This window comes from Phalacrocorax carbo, chromosome 3, assembly GCF_963921805.1.
Source record: "Phalacrocorax carbo chromosome 3, bPhaCar2.1, whole genome shotgun sequence".
NCBI lineage: Eukaryota > Metazoa > Chordata > Aves > Suliformes > Phalacrocoracidae > Phalacrocorax > Phalacrocorax carbo.
The window spans coordinates 55,267,628-55,286,852 of NC_087515.1; the positions used below are offsets into that span (position 1 = coordinate 55,267,628).

The 19,225-nt window shown below is 39.0% G+C and overlaps 1 protein-coding gene across 6 annotated transcripts in view; it reads left to right on the forward strand.

Annotated features, from left to right (window-relative positions):
- UTRN (utrophin) overlaps nucleotides 1-19,225 on the forward strand; it is a 383,596-nt gene that overhangs the window by 151,629 nt on the left and 212,742 nt on the right. For all 6 annotated transcript variants that reach the window (XM_064446971.1, XM_064446972.1, XM_064446970.1 and 3 more), the window contains 6 exons: nucleotides 273-357; nucleotides 2,521-2,726; nucleotides 3,903-4,020; nucleotides 7,546-7,751; nucleotides 9,191-9,345; nucleotides 14,232-14,421. In XM_064446971.1, the coding sequence (XP_064303041.1) occupies nucleotides 273-357; nucleotides 2,521-2,726; nucleotides 3,903-4,020; nucleotides 7,546-7,751; nucleotides 9,191-9,345; nucleotides 14,232-14,421 (960 nt within the window). The remainder of the gene's footprint in view (nucleotides 1-272; nucleotides 358-2,520; nucleotides 2,727-3,902; nucleotides 4,021-7,545; nucleotides 7,752-9,190; nucleotides 9,346-14,231; nucleotides 14,422-19,225) is intronic.

Sequence of the window (19,225 nt, forward strand, 5' to 3'; positions counted from 1 at the left end):
CAGTAAAAACCATGTAAACAACCCATTTACAACAGTTCATTTATTTCTCTCCAAGATTTAGGTAAGACACTGGAATGTATTGAAATAACACTCGGAGTACCTTTTGGCATTTTTGTTGCTTTTAAATGATATCTTGAAAAAACTCATTGAAATATGAGGCATGCCATTGTAGTAAGCATAGTGTAGAATATTTTGTCTCCTAATAAGTTGTTATGTTTTTGGTGTTAATATAGGTTGTCTTACTGTTTTTATTACTCTCTGCTGGGCTGTAGGTGTTCAGAGAAGTGCCTGACAGAGTGCGAGAATTGGAGGCATTTGTTGGGCAGTCTTGTCTTGTTACACAGATAAAGCCTTCTGGTGAGTGATCGATTCCTTCTGTTGTGCATAACTGTATTGAGTTTAATCCTGTTTATGGTCAAAAATAATCCAGAAAGGAAAACCTTCCCTATTAACTTAGACAAGTGGAAATAAGGAATGTTGTCCATCTCTGTGCTTGGGACCACCTTCATGTTACTATGGGAGAGAGGGGGAACATTTGGTTAGGGAAAAAGTCACTCTGCAGTTCAGGATTTGGGGATTCCTTGGGGATTCCCCAAAGACTTTTGAAATGGAAGAATGTTTTAGTAAAGCTTGGGCCTCCTCATCAGAAGCCAGTGTACTAGGTACAGAATAATAAACCAATACAGCTATGTTTGACTGTCTGGTTTCCTGTGGATTTGTGCCTTGTGGTCAGTGCATTTTAGTAATTAAGATCCCCTAGAAGCTTTCCCTACAGCTAATGATTTGTAAAGTATCTCCTGCATGCAGATTCTCTGCAGTCCTATAAATAAAGGCCATTCTGCACTTATCAGCTCAGTAGGGACATAGGTCTTTCTCTTCTGCTAGATACTTATTGTCCTGAATCTGTAGGGGAAGCTGTCTCAATATATGTTCTTGTATCAGACGCTGATGCTGGCTGTCTTTTCAAGTTGTTGCAGGCAGACCAGCAGATACTGAGAGTAAACAATATGCCCAGGTCTCCTTTCTTGAAAACTAGGTAAAAAAGCTCTTGCCTGAAAGAATTTGCAGCTTGAACTTGAGTAATTAACTTTTTTTTCAATTCATCAGCAGTAAACAAAATTTAAAGGAGGAAACCCAACTTTTGTTTAAGCCGTTCAAAACCGTGATTCAGCTTGTTTTCCTTTCATACAGGGTGTTAAATAAAGCTCCTGTTTCCTTTGCTTGAGGCAAGTGTGTAATATTATTGCTCCAACTTGATTTAACTTCATGTTTTCTTGGAACTAGAACACAACCAAACACAGCTTCTGGAGTGAATCTTACTGTTCAGCTCATCCTCAATTCTTTGCAGTGTCAGGTTAAAAAGAGAAAGGATGGGGCTGAACTAGCGGGCATCTGTCCTTTCTTAGGACAGTTGCGTGTGGCCAAGTCCATGAAGTACCTGTTGGAGTAGCTCATCTTACTTGTGCTTAAGTGAATTCTGAGCCAAGAGTGGGGAAAACCTTTATGCCACATAATACCAAGAATGACGAAGACAATTTTAGACATTTATCTTAAAATAAAGGATATATTTTTTTTATGCTTAATTAAGATAATTTCCCTTTTGTGTCAGTGTCTTATCTTCACTCCGTTAGGTTTCAGGTCACTTTGCCTTTGCAAGTTTTCTTCTTGTTTGTTTTTGTATTTAGGCTGCAGCGTCTGGGTGAGTCTTTGGCATGTAATGAAATAATAGCCTTTAAAAAAAAAAAGGCAAAAGGAATTTCTGATTACTTAGTTTCTGGTGGTTAAAATGCCTGTTGTGGTTTAGTCCCTAAACCAGTTAGCAACTAAATATCACACAGCTGCTCTCTCATTCCCCCCACCCCTGTGGGGTGAGGGAGAGAATTGGATGGGACAAAGACAACTAATGGGTTGAGATAACAAGAGTTTAATAATTAAAATAAAACAGTAATAACAATAATGATAGTAATAAAATTAAAAACAAAACAATGAGAGCGCGAGATGAAACCTTGGGAGGAGGAAAAAAAAGTGATGCAACCGCTCACTGCCCACTGACCACTGGTGCTGATCTCCAAGCTGTGATCTCTGCCCACCCCCAGCCAGCTCCCCCCAGTTAATATACTGGGCATGATGTTGCATGATACAGAATACACCTTTGGCCAGTTTGGATCCGCTCTTAGCTGTGGCCCCTCCCCTCCCGGCTTCTTGTGCACCCGGCACAGCATAGGAAGCCTAAAGTCCTTGACTAGTACAAGCACTACCCAGCAACAACTAAAACATCAGTGTTATCAACATTATTTTCATACTAAGTCCAAAGCACAGCACTGTGCCAGCCGCAGTGAAGAAAATTAACTCTATCCCAGCTAAAACCATGACAATGCCTCAATTACATATTTTTTCTGTGTTTTCTCTGTAGATGCTGTTGCCTATTTATAGGAATTTCAAAAGAAACCCTGTAATTCCCACAACTGCATGTGTGGCCATGAGTTTTTTCTTTAACAGAAACCCCAAACTCTGTTTCAGATGTCCAAAAGGTGGTGCTAGTATCTTCTTCATTGGAAATTCCTCGTCAGAGTCAGCAGGCTTTAGAACTTTCTGCACCTGCTGATCTGGATAAAACTACAACTGAGCTGGCTGACTGGTTGGTATTGATTGACCAGATGCTCAAGTCAAACATAGTCACCGTGGGAAATACTGAAGAGATCAATCGGACTATTGCACGAATGAAAGTATGTGCTTTTTGTGAAGGCTAGTGGGTTGGAAAATTGGCTTACACTTTAATAGCTTGTACACTCAGTAAAGAAATTACATATATTTAAAAAAAACCTGCAGTAAATGCATACACTTGAAAATTATATTTTAAATGCTGTTGTTAGCTGTTGTTTTTACAGTCCTCTCCCTCTATTTCCTGTTAATTCCTGTGTCCCTAAGTGAGCTAGGTACTACTGTTTTTTTTGTTTTGTTTTAAACAAAGCATATAGAGAATGCCTCCTGAAAATGACATCTTTTGAGGAATGTGTAGATAGCCGCTGCTGAAGGCTTTGGAGCAGCTTCATATTTTCTTGGAGGGTGACCTTTGTGATCCACTCTTTAGTGGTTTCTAATGAGTTTTGCTGTGTTGTAGTTAAACTGATTTCCAGAGACATACTAAAATGATTAAAAGTTGTAACGTAGACACTTATGATGTAAACGTTTGTTTCTGTTGATGGCTCATGCTATGCTGAGCCATGACTAAGGGCTGTATTTGAGATATATGCTACCATTAAGGTTCATTTTATTTGACTTGATATCAATTAACATGAGTAACTGTAGAGTAAAAGCTGCAGGCTAAACAAGTGCAAAACTGTTTCTGTGGGTGTCTAACATAATCTGGAATTTGAAAGAATAATGTGATGTACAGTAACTTTGGAAACACTTTCTTTTAACTGTATCATACTTGTAATATGGGCTTCTGGTACATTGCCAGAGTTAAATAACTATGTTTTTTTTATACAATATATAGTCTGATTGTTCCTCTATGTTCTTTTCCTTCTCCATCTCTCTCACTCTTCCTGCCTCCCTCCCCCCCATATATAAATGATCAGAGGTTGGTAAGAGGAAAATAAGTTGAGGGAGAATGAAAAAGATACTGGAAAATATTGTACGACAACTATAGTAACTGTGTGGTTTGTACAGGTTAACCTTCACCTTTCGATTTTCAGTAACCGTAAATCAGAATATTTTTGCTTTTCAATGCAGTGCTATAATACTGTGACAATTCAAGGGTTACAATAATGATGGGAACAGCCATCTGCCTGTGGCTGGTAAAACAAAACACGTGTTTTGTTTTATTTACAAGTAATACAGATGATGTTAACTAAACTCTGCTTTTTGGACATAAAAAAACATATCCTATTTCTCAACAGGTAACAAAGGCAGATTTGGACCAGAGGCACCCTCAGCTCGATTCTGTTTTTACATTGGCTCAGAATTTGAAAAACAAAACTTCCAGTTCAGACATTAGGACAGTGATCACAGAAAAGTGTAAGTTTCTCCATTCTGTGTTTGCAAATACAGTATTTCCATGGCATTAAAAAAAAAAAAATAATCTTCATATCTTTCTTTTAAACTCTTGATTTTGAGCTTAGCTGAAGTTGCCTTCCTTGAACAAACTTAAAACTTAGCAGTTAAGTGGCTTTCACTCTAGAAGGCTAATGAAAATTCCTGGAACAAGAATTGCCACTTGTTTGCTTGACTGGCATTTTTTCAAGTACAAAGGTAAATATTTTTTCTGGGATTTCAAAATATCTTATGAAGAATGAGTTACTTGACACTCATAGACCCAGGTATGAAGACTTTTTTTTAATTGATAGATAAAAGAAATTGATCGTGTATCTTTATTTTTGTTAAGCTATGATGCGCTGGACAGTTAGGGAAGAGCATGAACATATAGACGTAGGACAACAACTTGGTGTACGTACTTTTAAATTGTTGACTGACAGTTAGTAGAACTTTTAAATCACTGATATGTACTTGAAAATTGAGTTTCCGGTTTAGAGGTCCCCACCATCTTTTGAAAATTTTTTACCTGTATTTAAGGAAAGAAAACATAAAACTGACAGAATTAGAAACTAAAGGACAATGTGTTCATTGAACTGTTAAGCTTTGCTGTTTGCTAAGTTATAAACTTCATGCAGCAGGCAATATCACAGCAGTAAAAATGGAATGATGTATTTCCTTATGTTCTCCTCTGCAATGTAGTTTTTCTTTGCTACATCTACATGAGCTTCTTTGGTGTCCATAAGACTTGCTGGAGATGATAATGGGGTCAGATAGAAAGCCCACAGGTATGTTAAAGGGTCTGATGAGATGGCGTCTGCTGTCTAGGATTCACAGGAGCTATGTGTTGGTAGGGAAGTAAGATCCAAAGAAGCTAAAGCAACTTGTAGGGCCTGAGTTTTGCAGCCACACAGAACTAGGGGTCAGGTGGAAACTTGGGGGAGGATGGTAACTGTAGTCCATGGGGGTCGTTCAACAAGGGGAGATCTGGTCAGTCATAAAACATTTTTGATCCTTCAAAAAAGGTGAAAAAATAATAAAGGATCTGTGTGTTGAAATTTTGAGTTGCCTTATAGGCTAGGCTTGCCCATCCAAGGTGGGAACAGAGAAGCTGTGTATGCTGCCATGGATGAAGCTTCCTGTAGATAGCCTAGATGTGTATGAAGATTTTACTACCTGTCATGAAGCATGAGAACAGAAGGTTTTGTTGTAACTGACCTTTGTAAAGAAATGTTTGCCCTTTGAAGAACAGTGAAGCTTGGGACTACTTTATGTACCTTGTTGTTTAAACACTGAGGGGAGTATACCAGTGTCCTACAAATTCCTGTGAGCCTGCTGTATCTTGTTAGATGAAGTCTAATTACTCAAATAGCTAGGAGCACAGAAATAGAGAAAAGTTTCCTTCTCTGGAACTTCCCTCCCAGTTCCTGCATGGACATTGGGAATTAAAAACACTGTCTCATCGGGAATTCTTTCTAGTCTTTCTAGTCTTTCTACCTTTGATACCAGACTGGTGCCCCTGACAACTTTTTCTAGGAACATACCTATTGAACCCACTGAATGCTGATGCTACCAAGAATTTCATTATTTCTCTGTCCTGTTTCGGTGGAGACTGAAGGCAGGGGAAATGATATCAACAGTGCAAAGAGTAAAGCTAACTTAGTTGTCAATAGAGAAAAATATATCAAGAAATATTCTTTCTATACTACTACTACTACTATGTAAGCATCAAATATCTGCCCATTTCAGTGAAGTTGCTATTGCAGGTAGCTGTTTCTCAGGGATACTTTTTTTCCTTCCAGCTTTGTGGGGAAGGCCTAAACACTTAAAATTTTTTCTCTGCAGTTCATTAGCCAGCACACACGGTTATAGCCTTTTTTTCACTCCTGCTGTTTTTGCTTTTGCTGTTTTGGTGAAACCACTGATCTCTCCCAGCAGCTGCTGGTTTCCTTTAAATGTACTCTTTGTCCAATATAGTAACATCTTTTTATTAATAATAAAACCCCGTATTGATATTTGCTGTTGGGTTACTGAAGCTTTCTTCTAAGTTCTCGTTCAGCATGACCTACGCTATGCCTGAACAATAATCCAGAAGTTGCCTGTGGGTTGAAATTGATGGGTCTATATTGCCCAGGTTATTGGGTCTGTCCACCAGTAATACAGTTACTCTGACAAGTGGCCTTTGCTGCCACAATCTCTGAGAGCTTTGTGAAACTAAACAAAATATTGTTGAATGTATTAAAGGTAAGAGATCTTCCCAAGCAGATCAAGCATAATGGTTTTGTATGATTGTAAAAGGTTTAAAAAAAAAATGCAAAGGGTAAAGTTCACTTAAGTGGTTTTAGCTTAAGCACAACCTTTGGCATTTTTACTTCATGGAAGATTGAAGTGACCTGAGTATTAAGTGTGTTCGTTTTCTAATAAAATTGTATACTTACTGGTAAGATAAATATAGTGGATGTGTTACTGCCTACCTCTTGTTGCTCAGAGTACAGATATACTCAAGAAATCCAGTTTAGTTTTTTTGTTTGCTTTTTACATTTTTTTTACATTTTTTTAAACTCTTTAGTTCCAGTGATATAATGTTTTCCTAATAACTGTCATGACAGGTAATAGGGAAACCTGTTTCTACCTCTATAGATTTTTCAGGTAATACAGGATTTTTTTTAATGGTCTGTAAGTGTTAACAACAAGGTATGACGCTATTAATTTTTCTCTGAAGGCAGACTTACTGCTTTCCCTGATGCTGGTGGTTTTTTTTGTCCTAGGCTCTTGTCATGTTGTCTTTTTCACCCTTTGCTTATTAAAGGTTAAAGCCTGTTAATCGACCATCTAATGTAGCTCTTATTTATTGAGAGGGGAACGGGATACTGGAAGGAAATGAGGTGTGATCAGTAACTTCTCTGTTCTGCTGTGTAATCTACATAAGCCTGTAGAAACCTGTAGTGGAAAAAAAAGTGCCAAAGCAGGTTGTGACTGGAGTGTTTCTACCTTGGCCAAAATTGTGGTTATAGGTGCCACTAGACTGCCATCGACACACAGTGTCTGGAAAGCTTAGTTCACTTTGTATAAGCTATCCAGATCTAGACAGTATTTATTTGTTTATTTGTACTGCTTTAAGTTGCAGATGCACAAAGATTACTTGCTGGTATAGCCATCACCCTAAAATTGTGCTCCTTGGAGCGCTGCTGCTGGCATATCTCTGCAGTGCAGCTGTGGCAGATTTGCCTCCCACATGTCTGTACTTAAAATAATGCCTTTGAAATATAACAAAAATAATAGTTGCTACCTGTATGCTGACCTGCTTAAACAAGAGGTAGCAAAACGCCTGTATTTTTAGTTTGAGTCTGTGAATGTGTAAACTACATAGCTAACTAAAATACTGAATATGGAAACTACTGTATTTGAGAATGAATCATATTATTGCCTCTTGTCCTGAGAATTAAGTGGTAGTTACAGCTACTTGTTTGTTTGCCTCAGGTTTTTCATATTCTGTGTTGTCCTCCACAGTGGAGAAGGTGAAGAACCAGTGGGACAATACCCAGCATGGTGTGGAGGTGCGGCAGCAGCAGCTGAAATACATGCTGACAGACAGCATGCAGTGGGATGAGCAAAGGCAAGAAATGGAACACCTCATGGAGCAGTGTGAGATCCGCCTGCGTTTCCTCCTGCAGGCCCCGAAAGAGGTGCTTGCCAAACAGATTTCAGACAACAAAGTAAGACCATGTACACTTTTATCTTTTCCCTACCAGACTCCTCAGTCTATGTAATGCTACTGGATTCAATTGATGTGCTAATATACAGTTTAGTTGGAGGACTGATTTGGCAGTTCTGTCTCTTTTTGGGCATGATATATTCTAAATTGTCTCTATTTTAATACATCAGACTTCCTGAGAATCACTTTCTGAGAAGGAAACAGGTGGTATGTGTACATGTGTGTCTTCTTGGAAGTGTAGTTGAAATGAGTATGGTGTAACATCAAATAAATTATATTATGCAAAAAGCTTGAACCTCAGACCAATAAAAGTTTAATTATACAGCACGTATTACTTCATAGAAATGTATTAACAGTAGTTCAGCAAATCCTGGAATGGACCAAGTTACTTAGTCATCCTGAATTTCAGTTCTGGTGGGTGCCAGGCATATTCAATGCTTTGTTTTTTTTCCAATCCTATGCAATCTTTGCTGCTTCTCAAATCACAGCAAACCTGCTGTGATAAATCAATAAGTCTGATGTCCTTTGTCCTGGTGACTGTCAGAAAAAGGGCAGGCTGTAGGTGGCACAGGATGAGAACTAAAGAGACAAATCAGTGAGGAGGGGCTCTTACCAGTGCAGTATTTAGAACAGGGCTATAACAGGGTTTAAAAAAGTGTGTGTGTATATATATACACGCATATATATACATGAAGGGTGCAGCTGGGTATGGAGAGAAGCAAGGAGTATGTGAGAATTCCTCACTGATCCATAGCTATTTCAGTAAACAGTAAAATTGTGTGCTTTTTGTTGTCTTTCTCTACATGAACAGGGGATTGGAAATGGACTATTAGGTCTGCTTTGCTTTCTTAAGTGAAAGTAGGCCTGTGCCCAGACGTATAGGATAGAGATTGTAAAATACAACTGGACATATATATATGCAAATATACTTTTTAAATTTAGAAATAATCTTGAATTAAGGATTCTGTAAATTCCAGGCACCTTATGAATATCCTGCGGCAATAAGCAAACACTTCTAATGAATTTTTTCATTTCAAAACAAAAAAAAAAAAACCCACAAAACAATGAAATCAAATTCTCATGCTGCACACTTATGTCACTTAGCTGCTGCTTATATCACTATTATGATAATTTACTTATTCGTACTACTACGAATATGGAGGTGTTTACTTCTGTTGCTAGTAAAACACAGAAAAGGATTTTTCTAGCCTTTAGTGGTTCTAGCAAACATAATTTTTCCTCACCTATTTGTGTGTTGAGTCATTCATTGTCAGGACAGTTAGCATCTGTAGATTCTTTAAGATTTTTCTTCCAAATGAAAAATATGCAGATTTTTATCTTTCAAAATAAAAAAGTTAAAAAGGAAGGTTTTATAATGCATAATATGAAAAATAGTCTGATTTTTATTTTACTCTGTTTCATTCTGGAATTGCTTTTTAGCTGTTAGTACAGGATTTGCATAGAGGTGACATCACGGTAGCTGCATTCAATGATCTTTCTAATAAACTTCTTCGAGAGTATCGTGATGATGACACAAGGAGGGTGAAGGAAACCACTGACCAAATGAACACTTGTTGGGTTAATCTGAACCAAAGGTAATTACAAGGTTTCACTCTGTGTAGCTGTTTGTGTCTTAAACTTGTATCCTATGTATGTGTATTGCAGTCTCATCTCTGCTTTACTGCAGTGTTTAGGGCTACTGTGGATAACTAGTCACAGTTGTTCTGAGTTTTGATGATGGAAATTCCCACAGTTCACCATGGGAGGCTTCTGGATGACTTCCCATTTTTGTGGTGGTTTTTTAAAAGGGGTGGGGGGGAAGAAACCAACCCACTTCTCTGTGGTCTCAGGTTTGCCTGTGGCTATTATTCTCTGTCTTTGAACAGTTCTCCTGTTCCTTGATGCTGGTGTGCTTTATGTATTTGTAGTTTGTTGCTGTGCTTTCTTTTCATAAGGCTGTAAGTATTCATCTTGGTCTTCCAGTGCATTAATTCATTATGGCCTTTCATCTAATGGAAACTTTCCTTGAATGGGGCTGCGCTTTGGGTTCCTGACTGCTATGCCTTCAGCACCCCCATCTAGAAAATACTTGAGCTATAGGCCAGAGACTTACTTGAAACTTTGTCCTATTCATCCTCTGTTAATACATATTTGCAAATATGCCTTAAGGAAAATATGGTATGTCCCTATGCATCATTTTTCATGCAAGGTAATCTAATCTATGCAGAAATTCTTTTTAGTATTTGATAGACAATTAACATTTAGAATAGTGTCTGACTACAGCTTAAAGGTTGATGTGGTGTGTGGTTGGAGGGATGGAAGAGAAAATTGATCCTGTTTATATGGGAGTTGGTGTGATGATAACCAAAGTCTGTGTATGTATGCGTGCATATGTGCCCATGTAAAAGGAGCAACTGCTTTTGTAATGAGATGCCAGTGAAGGGAATAAAAATCCTAGATAATAAAGCCTCTGAAATGGATGTTATATCCTGGGGAGTGAGAGAACTTTGCAGTGACAAGAAGGCAGGTGATGAAGGAAGCAGAGTAGAATGTCATCTTATCCTTCTTTGGAGGAAAATGGTACTTCTGTCATTTTGTGCTTTTGATGTGGCAGCTTGCTTCCTGGTTGCATCCATTGAGAGGTGAGGTACAAAATAGGCAAAACTTTGTATGGCTCATTCGATGTGATCGTTTGAGAGAGAATAAAAACTTGTTAGTCTCTAAATGTTCTGAGACTTAAGAGGATTTTTAAGTGAGCAAAACATTTAATAATTCTCTGATGTGGACAACTTCTTTCCATGGTTCTTTAGAAAACTTCCAGTAGACTGTGGGAAAGGCTTTTGGTATATGACAAAACTTTCCTTAGCTTTTTACTTTTTTACTTTTTCTGAAGTAGGTCATGTGATGAGGTCATCTCCTGAAATGGCCCTTCCTGACCGTTCATTTGCATTAACATTAGGGACTGCAGCATTTTCACCATCAGTTCATCCTTTCTATCCTCAAAGTAAACCAGTAATTTTTCCAAAAATTGCATTAACTTCATCTGAATGTAATGATGACATCTGGGGATGAAGATGCAATTAGAGTGAGGGGCAACAGCTCCTTGTTGGATTAGCAGTAACAGAAGACTAAAGCTCTGTAGTAGTCTCATTCACATTCAAACTTTGCAGTGTTTTGGCCAGAACTGGCATAAAACTACCCACCACTCAGAGCAGGTGATCAGCAAGAAGAGTTCCTGCCTGGAAGCCTCTAATTATTTTTGAATCTGCTTAAAGTCTGGAATAATAAGCAATTGTATTCTGTTGCGTATAATTGAAGCTCCCCAATTATCACGGGGGCTACCGTTTTGCAGTCTGCAGCCTTAGGAAGATGAGTATCTGCTTTGTTTTTTAACTAGGGAGAGAATGTAAAGGAGAACTCCAAAAGCCAGTGGGCAGCCAGAGCGTGGAGCTGCTCAACATAACCCCATGGAGCAGCGGAGTAGAATTAAAAGGGGAGAATGTGCGGTGAAAGCACCTTTTCAAGGGAATGAATGTTTTTATACTTGCTTTAAATGCAATAAATAGAAATACTAGTGAACCTGAGTGACAAGGTTTACTTCATGTGGCAGATCTCAGGACGTGCAGGGATTGTACATGGAGCATACGTGTGGCCCTATGGCTTCTATAAGCACAGATATATATTTATAACAAAATGCTTTAAAATACTAGTTTGTTCCCATGCTTGGAGGTTGTGGAAGGGGCCCTTAGTAACATCACCTGGGAGAATCACAGTCCTGAATAGCACAAGAACACTACCAGGAAGACTGAGGTCATGGCGTGTAAAGTTGAATGAGTTTATTTTAAACTGTTGGCATGAAGAGATTGAAGTTCCTCAGCTTGGCATTGTTTCTTTTTCTTGGATGTGTCTTTGCAGATAGAATCTGCTTAGACCTTTTCCATTATCACTGTGTTAAGTGAAGTTAGCTGCATTTGTAAAGGATTCTCCAGGTTCTCCTTACATTTAATTCTTATATCCTGGAAGGACCCTCTGTCCTTTGAGGCTGTTCTAATTGTATTAGAAACCTTTGAAAATCTGAGTCATCTTTTTATAGCATGGGGTAGTCGTTAATCTGCAGTACAGAATTTGCCATCGCTTTTTATTTTACATTTGTGGCCTTTACTGGAAGGAAATGAAAGTATTTGCGTCTGCTTTGTAAAAGCGTTGCTCGCTACTGCTATACAGGTCCTCTTTGAAAGCATCCATATCATCTTAGAACATTAGTTGTAAATCTGTGTTAATATATACTGCTGGAGTACGTATTTAGTGAAAGGAATGATTTTTCAGCTTTAATTCAAATATCATGACAGCAGTGGGACTGTAATAGGATTTCATTCTTTAATTTCAGTCAAGCAGAAAGTTTGAGAAATTAAAACTTCCGGCTGAAGACGACATTCTTCAATGAATGTTATTAGCTACAAAGTTCAGGTTGTCTCAGTTCCTGTCTAGTACATCAGTACTTAGACTTAGAGATCTGGGTCACTTAGTGTTTCATCCTTTGGGGCATTTCTTTTTCTTTGAAGGTCACCTTTATTACCAGTCTGTTCTTCCTGTTGTCACTCCTGTTCTTCCACCTTTGGCCTTAACCCCCTGCTAGGAAAGAAATCCCTGCAGAGGGAGAGGGTTTTGAAGTCAAAGCTCATAACCGTTTTTACCTTACATTTTTCTTGCAGTTCCTTAGCGTGCTCTAACTTTTGAGCTGGTGCTTGTTATCTTTTCTAGGCAATATCTATCAAACCATTTGTGATCCCTAGCACGCTAATTTTTCTTTTTTTCCCTCAAGAGGGGTAAAGCATTCCAGAGCTTCAAGCAAGAAGCAAGAATGAAGACTTCTTGCCCTGCTAGGCATTTGCCAGTAGCTAAAACTTGGGCAAGCGCGAAGTCAGGAGTGATTCACACAGTCTTATTGTGGATAAAGGAATTATTACCAAGTGACAATAAGACCTAAGCACCTAAAGTGGGGGTTGCCACACTATCTTTTTTGCAAGTAATCTCTAGAAAATTCAGTTGGTTATGCTAATACTTAAGAATGTAAGCCTGGCAGAATTGGGGTTGCATGAGATTTTCTTACTGCCCTTGAAGGAAGGCAGCTTTTCCTTGCATCTGTCTTTTCTGATATGCTAGTAAACCAGAATACCTGCTTTGAAACATCATCGTGAATGGTACTGAACATGTGCAGCTTCTTTTCTAAAAAGAATATTTTAACTGCTTTTGAAATTCGTGATTCTAAACACAGCAATTCCCTTATACTGGTGAGCAGTACTGTTGCCACAGAATGGCAAGGAGGAAAAAAAGCCTAAGCAGAATAGGAGGAGGCAGGAGACACAAGTTTAGGCCTGGCTGGAGAAACGTGTTCAATTTATGTGAAAGTATCAAATGCTGAGTGTTCTGGTCTTGTCTTTCTTGAAATTAAATATCAATTTATCTTACAATGTGGTTAGTGCTTGCTGTGAAAACTTGCTACTTATTTAGCAGCAGCATTCTAGATATTTACCCTGTTAGGGATTTCTATTCAGTGCGCTGGTATGGGACTTGTTTCTTTTGCCCTGATTTTAGGAAAAGGGATACTGCAGGATAACAGCCTCAAATGGATGACATTTAGCTTGTCATGCTTTAATTAACATTGTCAATCAGAGCTTTTAAAATTGCTGACTCATAACAGTTTCCCATCTGGGTTTCCTTTCAATGACAAGGAAACAGTTCTGTTATACAGGAGTATAATGTGATCTTTGTTTCTAGGAAATCTTCTGAAGTTGCTTACCAACAATATAATCTAAATGTTTTAAATGGGGTCCTTGCATCTTAAAAATCCTCTTACAAACAAAACCTTTTGGTTTTGTACCAACTAGAGATCTGTTGATTGATTGAAAATTTGGGCTATATTCTGCCAGACTTTTTTTTTAGATTTAAGCATTTTGAGCATGGCTTGACTGTTATGATGGCGGTGTATTATTCCGCTTGAGTGATAGTGTCAAAAGCGTTGTCTTTTAGCAGAAAGAACCAGCTATTTGATTTTTCATCCCTCAGCACTTTAACTCTTACAAATTTAGGGAGATGTTTCTGCTTCCTGTAAGAGAAGAAGAAAAAAATCCCCCAAATTCTAAGTGCTTCTACTCTGAATTGTTTTTGTTGATGAGGAAGAGCATTCACTCTTTTCACACGTGGGAAAAACACTTCTACCATTTGCGGTAGCGTAAGTCTGTGATGGTAATACTCAAAAAGGAAAAGCTAGGTTTTAATAGCTTTGTTTCTTCCACATGCCTTTTTAAAAAAGGCTGTGACATTTATAACTGGTTCAGAACATCTGTGGGTAGCACAGTGATATAAATAATGATAAAACAAGCTGTGACAGACGTATGGTTTCTTAATAGAGATAAGTCTCATTGATGTATGTAGTGCTGTATATTATGGGGAAACATTCTGACACTTGTCTTGTTTTCAGAGCTGTTGATAGGCAGAATTTCTTGGAGACAGAGCTGAAGACAGTACAGGCCTCACACAAGGATCTGGAGAGCTTCCTCAAGTGGCTTCAAGAGGCAGAGACAACGGTTAATGTTCTAGCAGATGCATCCCAGCGTGAGAACACTGCTCAGGACAGTGCCTGCATAAGGGAACTCAGAAGGCAGATGCAGGTGAGAAACTAAATAATACTGCTGCTGTTCATGTTTTTCTCAATGGCAAATGTTATAAAGGAAAGCTATCTAATAGGGTGGGGAAACTTGCAGCCTATTGGAAGGTGTTTAAAACCAAGTATTTTAGAAGCCAGGTGTGTGAAGGAAGTAGATTTTTCTTCCTGAGGTTTGAAATACATTTTTTTGTGGACATCTGTGGCACTGTGGGCTCTTATATGTCATTGGAAGGTGACTGTATTCAGGAATTGTATACCTGGTGAAACCAAGTCGTGTTGTGTGTTTGTCCAACCAAACAAATTAATCTACCTACCTCCAAGCAAGCCCTCATGGGCTGTACTATCTCCTATCCCTGCCTGCTGCCTTCCTCCTGCTTTTCCAACAATCCAAAAAGTTGTTGTGCATAGATCATCTCTTCTCCCTCTCCTGCTGCTAGGGCAGCTCCCCAATGGGCCTGCCTTCCTGTACAGGCCACTGACTGGAAACCTGAGAAATAGCTGAGCAGGAGACTGACACCACTTACAGTCCTTTTTAATATGTGGACACCCTCACTTGTCTAAAATCTAGAGGGGAGATCCCTTCTCCCTGTTGAAGAAGGACAGACTAGCTGAGTACCATATCATCTGGCTGTTCCTGCCTTTGCATATCTCGTACATCTCCTTTGGGGACATAGGAGGTAGAGGGAGGAGCTGGGTGCAGTCTGCATTAAGGGTACAGTGTATTGAGGGGAAACAGGAAGAAAGGGTATGGAGGCCTGACAGCTCTTTAAAGATTAATATCTTTGGGTCTGTGGCAGCAAAAGGTTGAATATAACTGGCTAAAAGGATTTTGTGTTTCTGTGATACATGACTTTCCTTTGTCCTGTTTACCTGATGTGAACACTGTTCATGTGTCATCTTTCTCATGAACGTTTTTAATATACTTTTTTCCTCAGATTGCCTTATTTACTACAGTTATTTTGCTATGCACAGAACTGGGTGGCTAGATCAGTTATTAAATCCTGCACTGTGGGTTTGGAATAATGTCGTCTGTAGTCTAAATTCATGGGGTTTGAACAACTTATAATGAAAAAAGAAAAAGCACTGCTTTCAATGGTGCTGTTAATCTGAACATATATACATTGAATCTAAATGAAACAGTTTAAATCTAAATGAGACAGTTTAAAGTATCTGATAGCAAGCTGCTCACTGTAATCATAAGGAAGAGAAAAATATATTGTGGAAGCTTGTGTCTGTTGAAGCTGACATGTCACTCACCAATGTTTATGTAATTCTGGTCAGTCGGGTAACTCAGCTGTAGAGATGTGGCTCTTTATGAAATGCCGAGGCTAGTCTGTAATGGCAACACCTAGAAGTTAATATTATACTCTCTATGGGCAAAAAAAGCCCAAATAACTACTGTAGTGGAGGTGGAAGAGCTAAAATGGCGGCCACGGGAGGCTGACAACATGAGGCAGTACTGTGCATAAACAGACTTATTTCTGCACTGCCTTGCATTCTGTGTAGTCAATCACACCAAGATAAAGCTGTTGTTCCATGATTTGCTTATTGACTCTATGTAGCTATGAAGCACCTTGGCTGTGGAAGATTGTTCTCCCTCCTTCATTGTGCTGCAGTCTGGTTAAAATTGCCAGACTTGTGATTTGTGAGGGGAGAACTGCTGGGCAAGACTGCTTGCTGTGTGGAGAAGCTCTATAAACAGCTCTTGACCATGCCTTGTAAGCAGCGAGAGGTAGGCGTAGGTGCTTCAGCATGGCCTCCACTTGTTCAGAATACCATTATCTCTGTCTTTTTCTGTGACTCTATGCTTCTACGCATTGTGCACATGAAGCATAATCACTTAGCCATGACTTTACACAATATTGTGAGCTTTTTTCCAACTACCAGATAAGTTAAGCAGAGCACATCAAAGACTGTCATAGCATAATGGCTTCTGAAATGAACTTTTTCCCCTATCATCTTTCAAGCTCACTTTAAATATAACTGAAGACGTTCATATCATGACAGTGGCAAACACTCCAAAATCAACATTTCTCTTTTCAAATATTTGTTGAAATTAACTTCTTAAAACAAAATGAAACTCTAATGTCTTGCTGTACCTGAAAAAAAATCAAACCCACTCCTTTGCAAGCTCTTAAGCTTAATATCTGATTAAACAAAGATAACTTCCTGTTCTTCTCCTGTTGTGTGGTATAAAATAGCAATGTTGTTCTCTTTGTGCTTTGACTATGTAAAGAAGTATTTCTTCTAAATATTTATAAGAAGAATGCAGGGCTTATGACTTTCTCTGCTCTGTATGGAGATAGATGCCTCTGTCCCCGAGGCCATTGAGTAGAACTTTACTATGAGTTTAAGGTGTGATAAATTCTAGGTGAAATATGTGCTGAACATAGACAAAACATGATGAATTGTTATTTGTCATGTATTTTCAAAATACGATCATCTGTTAAACTGGCATCTGTGTGTGTGCATAGGAGGACTATCCTCCACTAAATTTTGGGGCTGACCTATTCGGCAGCAGCTCAAGCCACTCTACAGTGGAACTGGTGATCTGGGCACTGGTGAAGCCTTGTTTTGCCTTCCTTTGCAACATCTGAGACTACCAATAGTACTATCCAAATAATGTGAGTGTTGTAACAATTTCCTCATGAAAAGGAGGAAATTCACAATTATAGTATCAGTCTCCTCAATTTATTCTCTCAGTATCTAAATGTTGCAGAAGACTTTCCTTTAAGGTTAGTGCCAAAACACTCCAGTCGGTCTTGCAAAACATTTAGCAGCCACCGGAAAGAAGTCAAAACCGAATTTGAAGCAAGATTCAGGAAATGAGCTAGGAAATAGTAAGAAGCAATGCTGGGTCAATGTGTGTGAAGTCCTGTGGCTACAGATGTAAAGGCATTAAAAATAATTTCAAAGTTTTGTTTTGTTGTAAATTAGAATCAACTAGTGGTGATGACTAGTGGTGGGCTCTCTTTGTCTTGCTGCTTGATTCAAACTTGTATATTAGATGGGAAGGAAAAAAGCAGAAATGAAAGGAGGCGGCAGGTGTAGGCTTGCGGGCTCTATCTTACACAGACAAGGTTTGAGCTCTTGTACAGTTACTTCTGATTGCCTCAGTGGTTTTGCACTTGTGCTGCTTCATAGGTTTCCTCAAAAGATGTTCGGTTAACAGCATGTCAGCTAATGATGGTAGGCTAGAGCTGGTAGGTTAAAGGGGACAGACTTATGGTGGGAAAGAAGAGTAGATATAAGTGTGGATCAATGGAGTACAGGGGAATGGTTCAAGTGAGTGGTGGAGATGTGGGCGGGTGGGAAGGTGAATCTGGCAAGGTGGAGAATACAGGTGCTAAGATTTCTATATACAGCGCAGAATGAAGGCTCTGTTTCTTCAAAATGATGTTGTCATTGGTGATAGACAGATCAGGAACAAAATAGAGTACCAGTAAAAGGGGTTTTCCTGAGGGCTGGTAGAAGTATTGATTCAGTTACAAAAATAAGGATGAAAAGGTTGTGTTAGCAGAATTGGATGGGAAGAGTTTTTAAACATCCTGTATGAAGAACCTGCACCTGGCATTCATTCCCTCGGATGGAAAGTATCTGAGAAAAGAGAAACCACTGTATAATGCACTGGCATCTAAGCTATGCATTTTCTAGGATCATAGGAACTTGTCATGCTACCTGTAGTTGGTGCCTCTATACTGTGCTGATTGATGTGCTTGGAATGTCTATGTGCCTGTTCATGTTGGCAATATGCACATTAAATAATATGATTACTTGTAATAGTGTCTACCACCTACTGTGGTCATAATGGCCTCCCTGAACCTTTGCTACAGCAGCCCCTCTAATACGGGCTTAGGTAGATTCATCGTGACACATTGGGAAGTAAAAAGAAATAGCTATATTGCATTGGGAATGCCTCACTGGTAGCAGAATGCTTCCATGCTCTTGATCATCCTACTGCCATCCTTAGATGGCTTGAATAATTCTGCTTTGTCATGGGAAAACCATCAAAATGATGTTAGCTCTTTGGAATCAAGCATGTCTAGAAAAAGGGGTGATGGCACAAGTGTATGCTTTTAATTTGTCAAAACCCTATCCCTTCTTGTCCTAACAAGTTATTCAGGGAAAGATTTTAATCGGAAATGGCTCCTGAAAAACATTCCTACTTTCTGGCACAAGTGAGACTCCTTTGAGATCCTTTTGACTAAATTAGCTTTAAGAGTTTTTGTAGCAGAGAGGTTTACCCCCCATGGTTTTTCCTTTTGTATTAGGTAATCTAGTTTTGAGAAGCGCCTGTGTGATTTATTAGCCTTTAACGTATGGCTGATATAATTAGGGCAGGTATTCCTCTGCTCCTCTCTCAAGATTTATAGCACAGTCTGTTATTCACTCACTCTACAGCTCTGCCAGAGCTGCGTTTAGGCTGAGAGCGAGAGCATCCTTTCCCAGAGTGAGGGAGCAAATGCTCAGTCTGCTGATAGAAAGCAGCTACTAGGGGAGAACAACTGTTGTGATACACTGGAGCCGTCTTCCTGAAGGAATTCCTTTTTTGTTCCTGCAGCTTGCAGGCTTAAATTAATAACCTTTCCTGGCTATTTAGTGCCCTCCTGAACGGTGGCAGACGCTCGGCTGCTCAACAACTTCATTTACCCTCTGCACAAGCAGAGCTGAGCAATACTGGTTAGAAGAATCCGTGACGGCTGTTGTTTTTTTTGCATTTGTCTCGTGGGGTTATTTTGGGAGAGAAACTTATGCTATATCAACCTCCTTTGCCTTTGAAACATATAAAGCCTGTGGCTCGCAAAAGC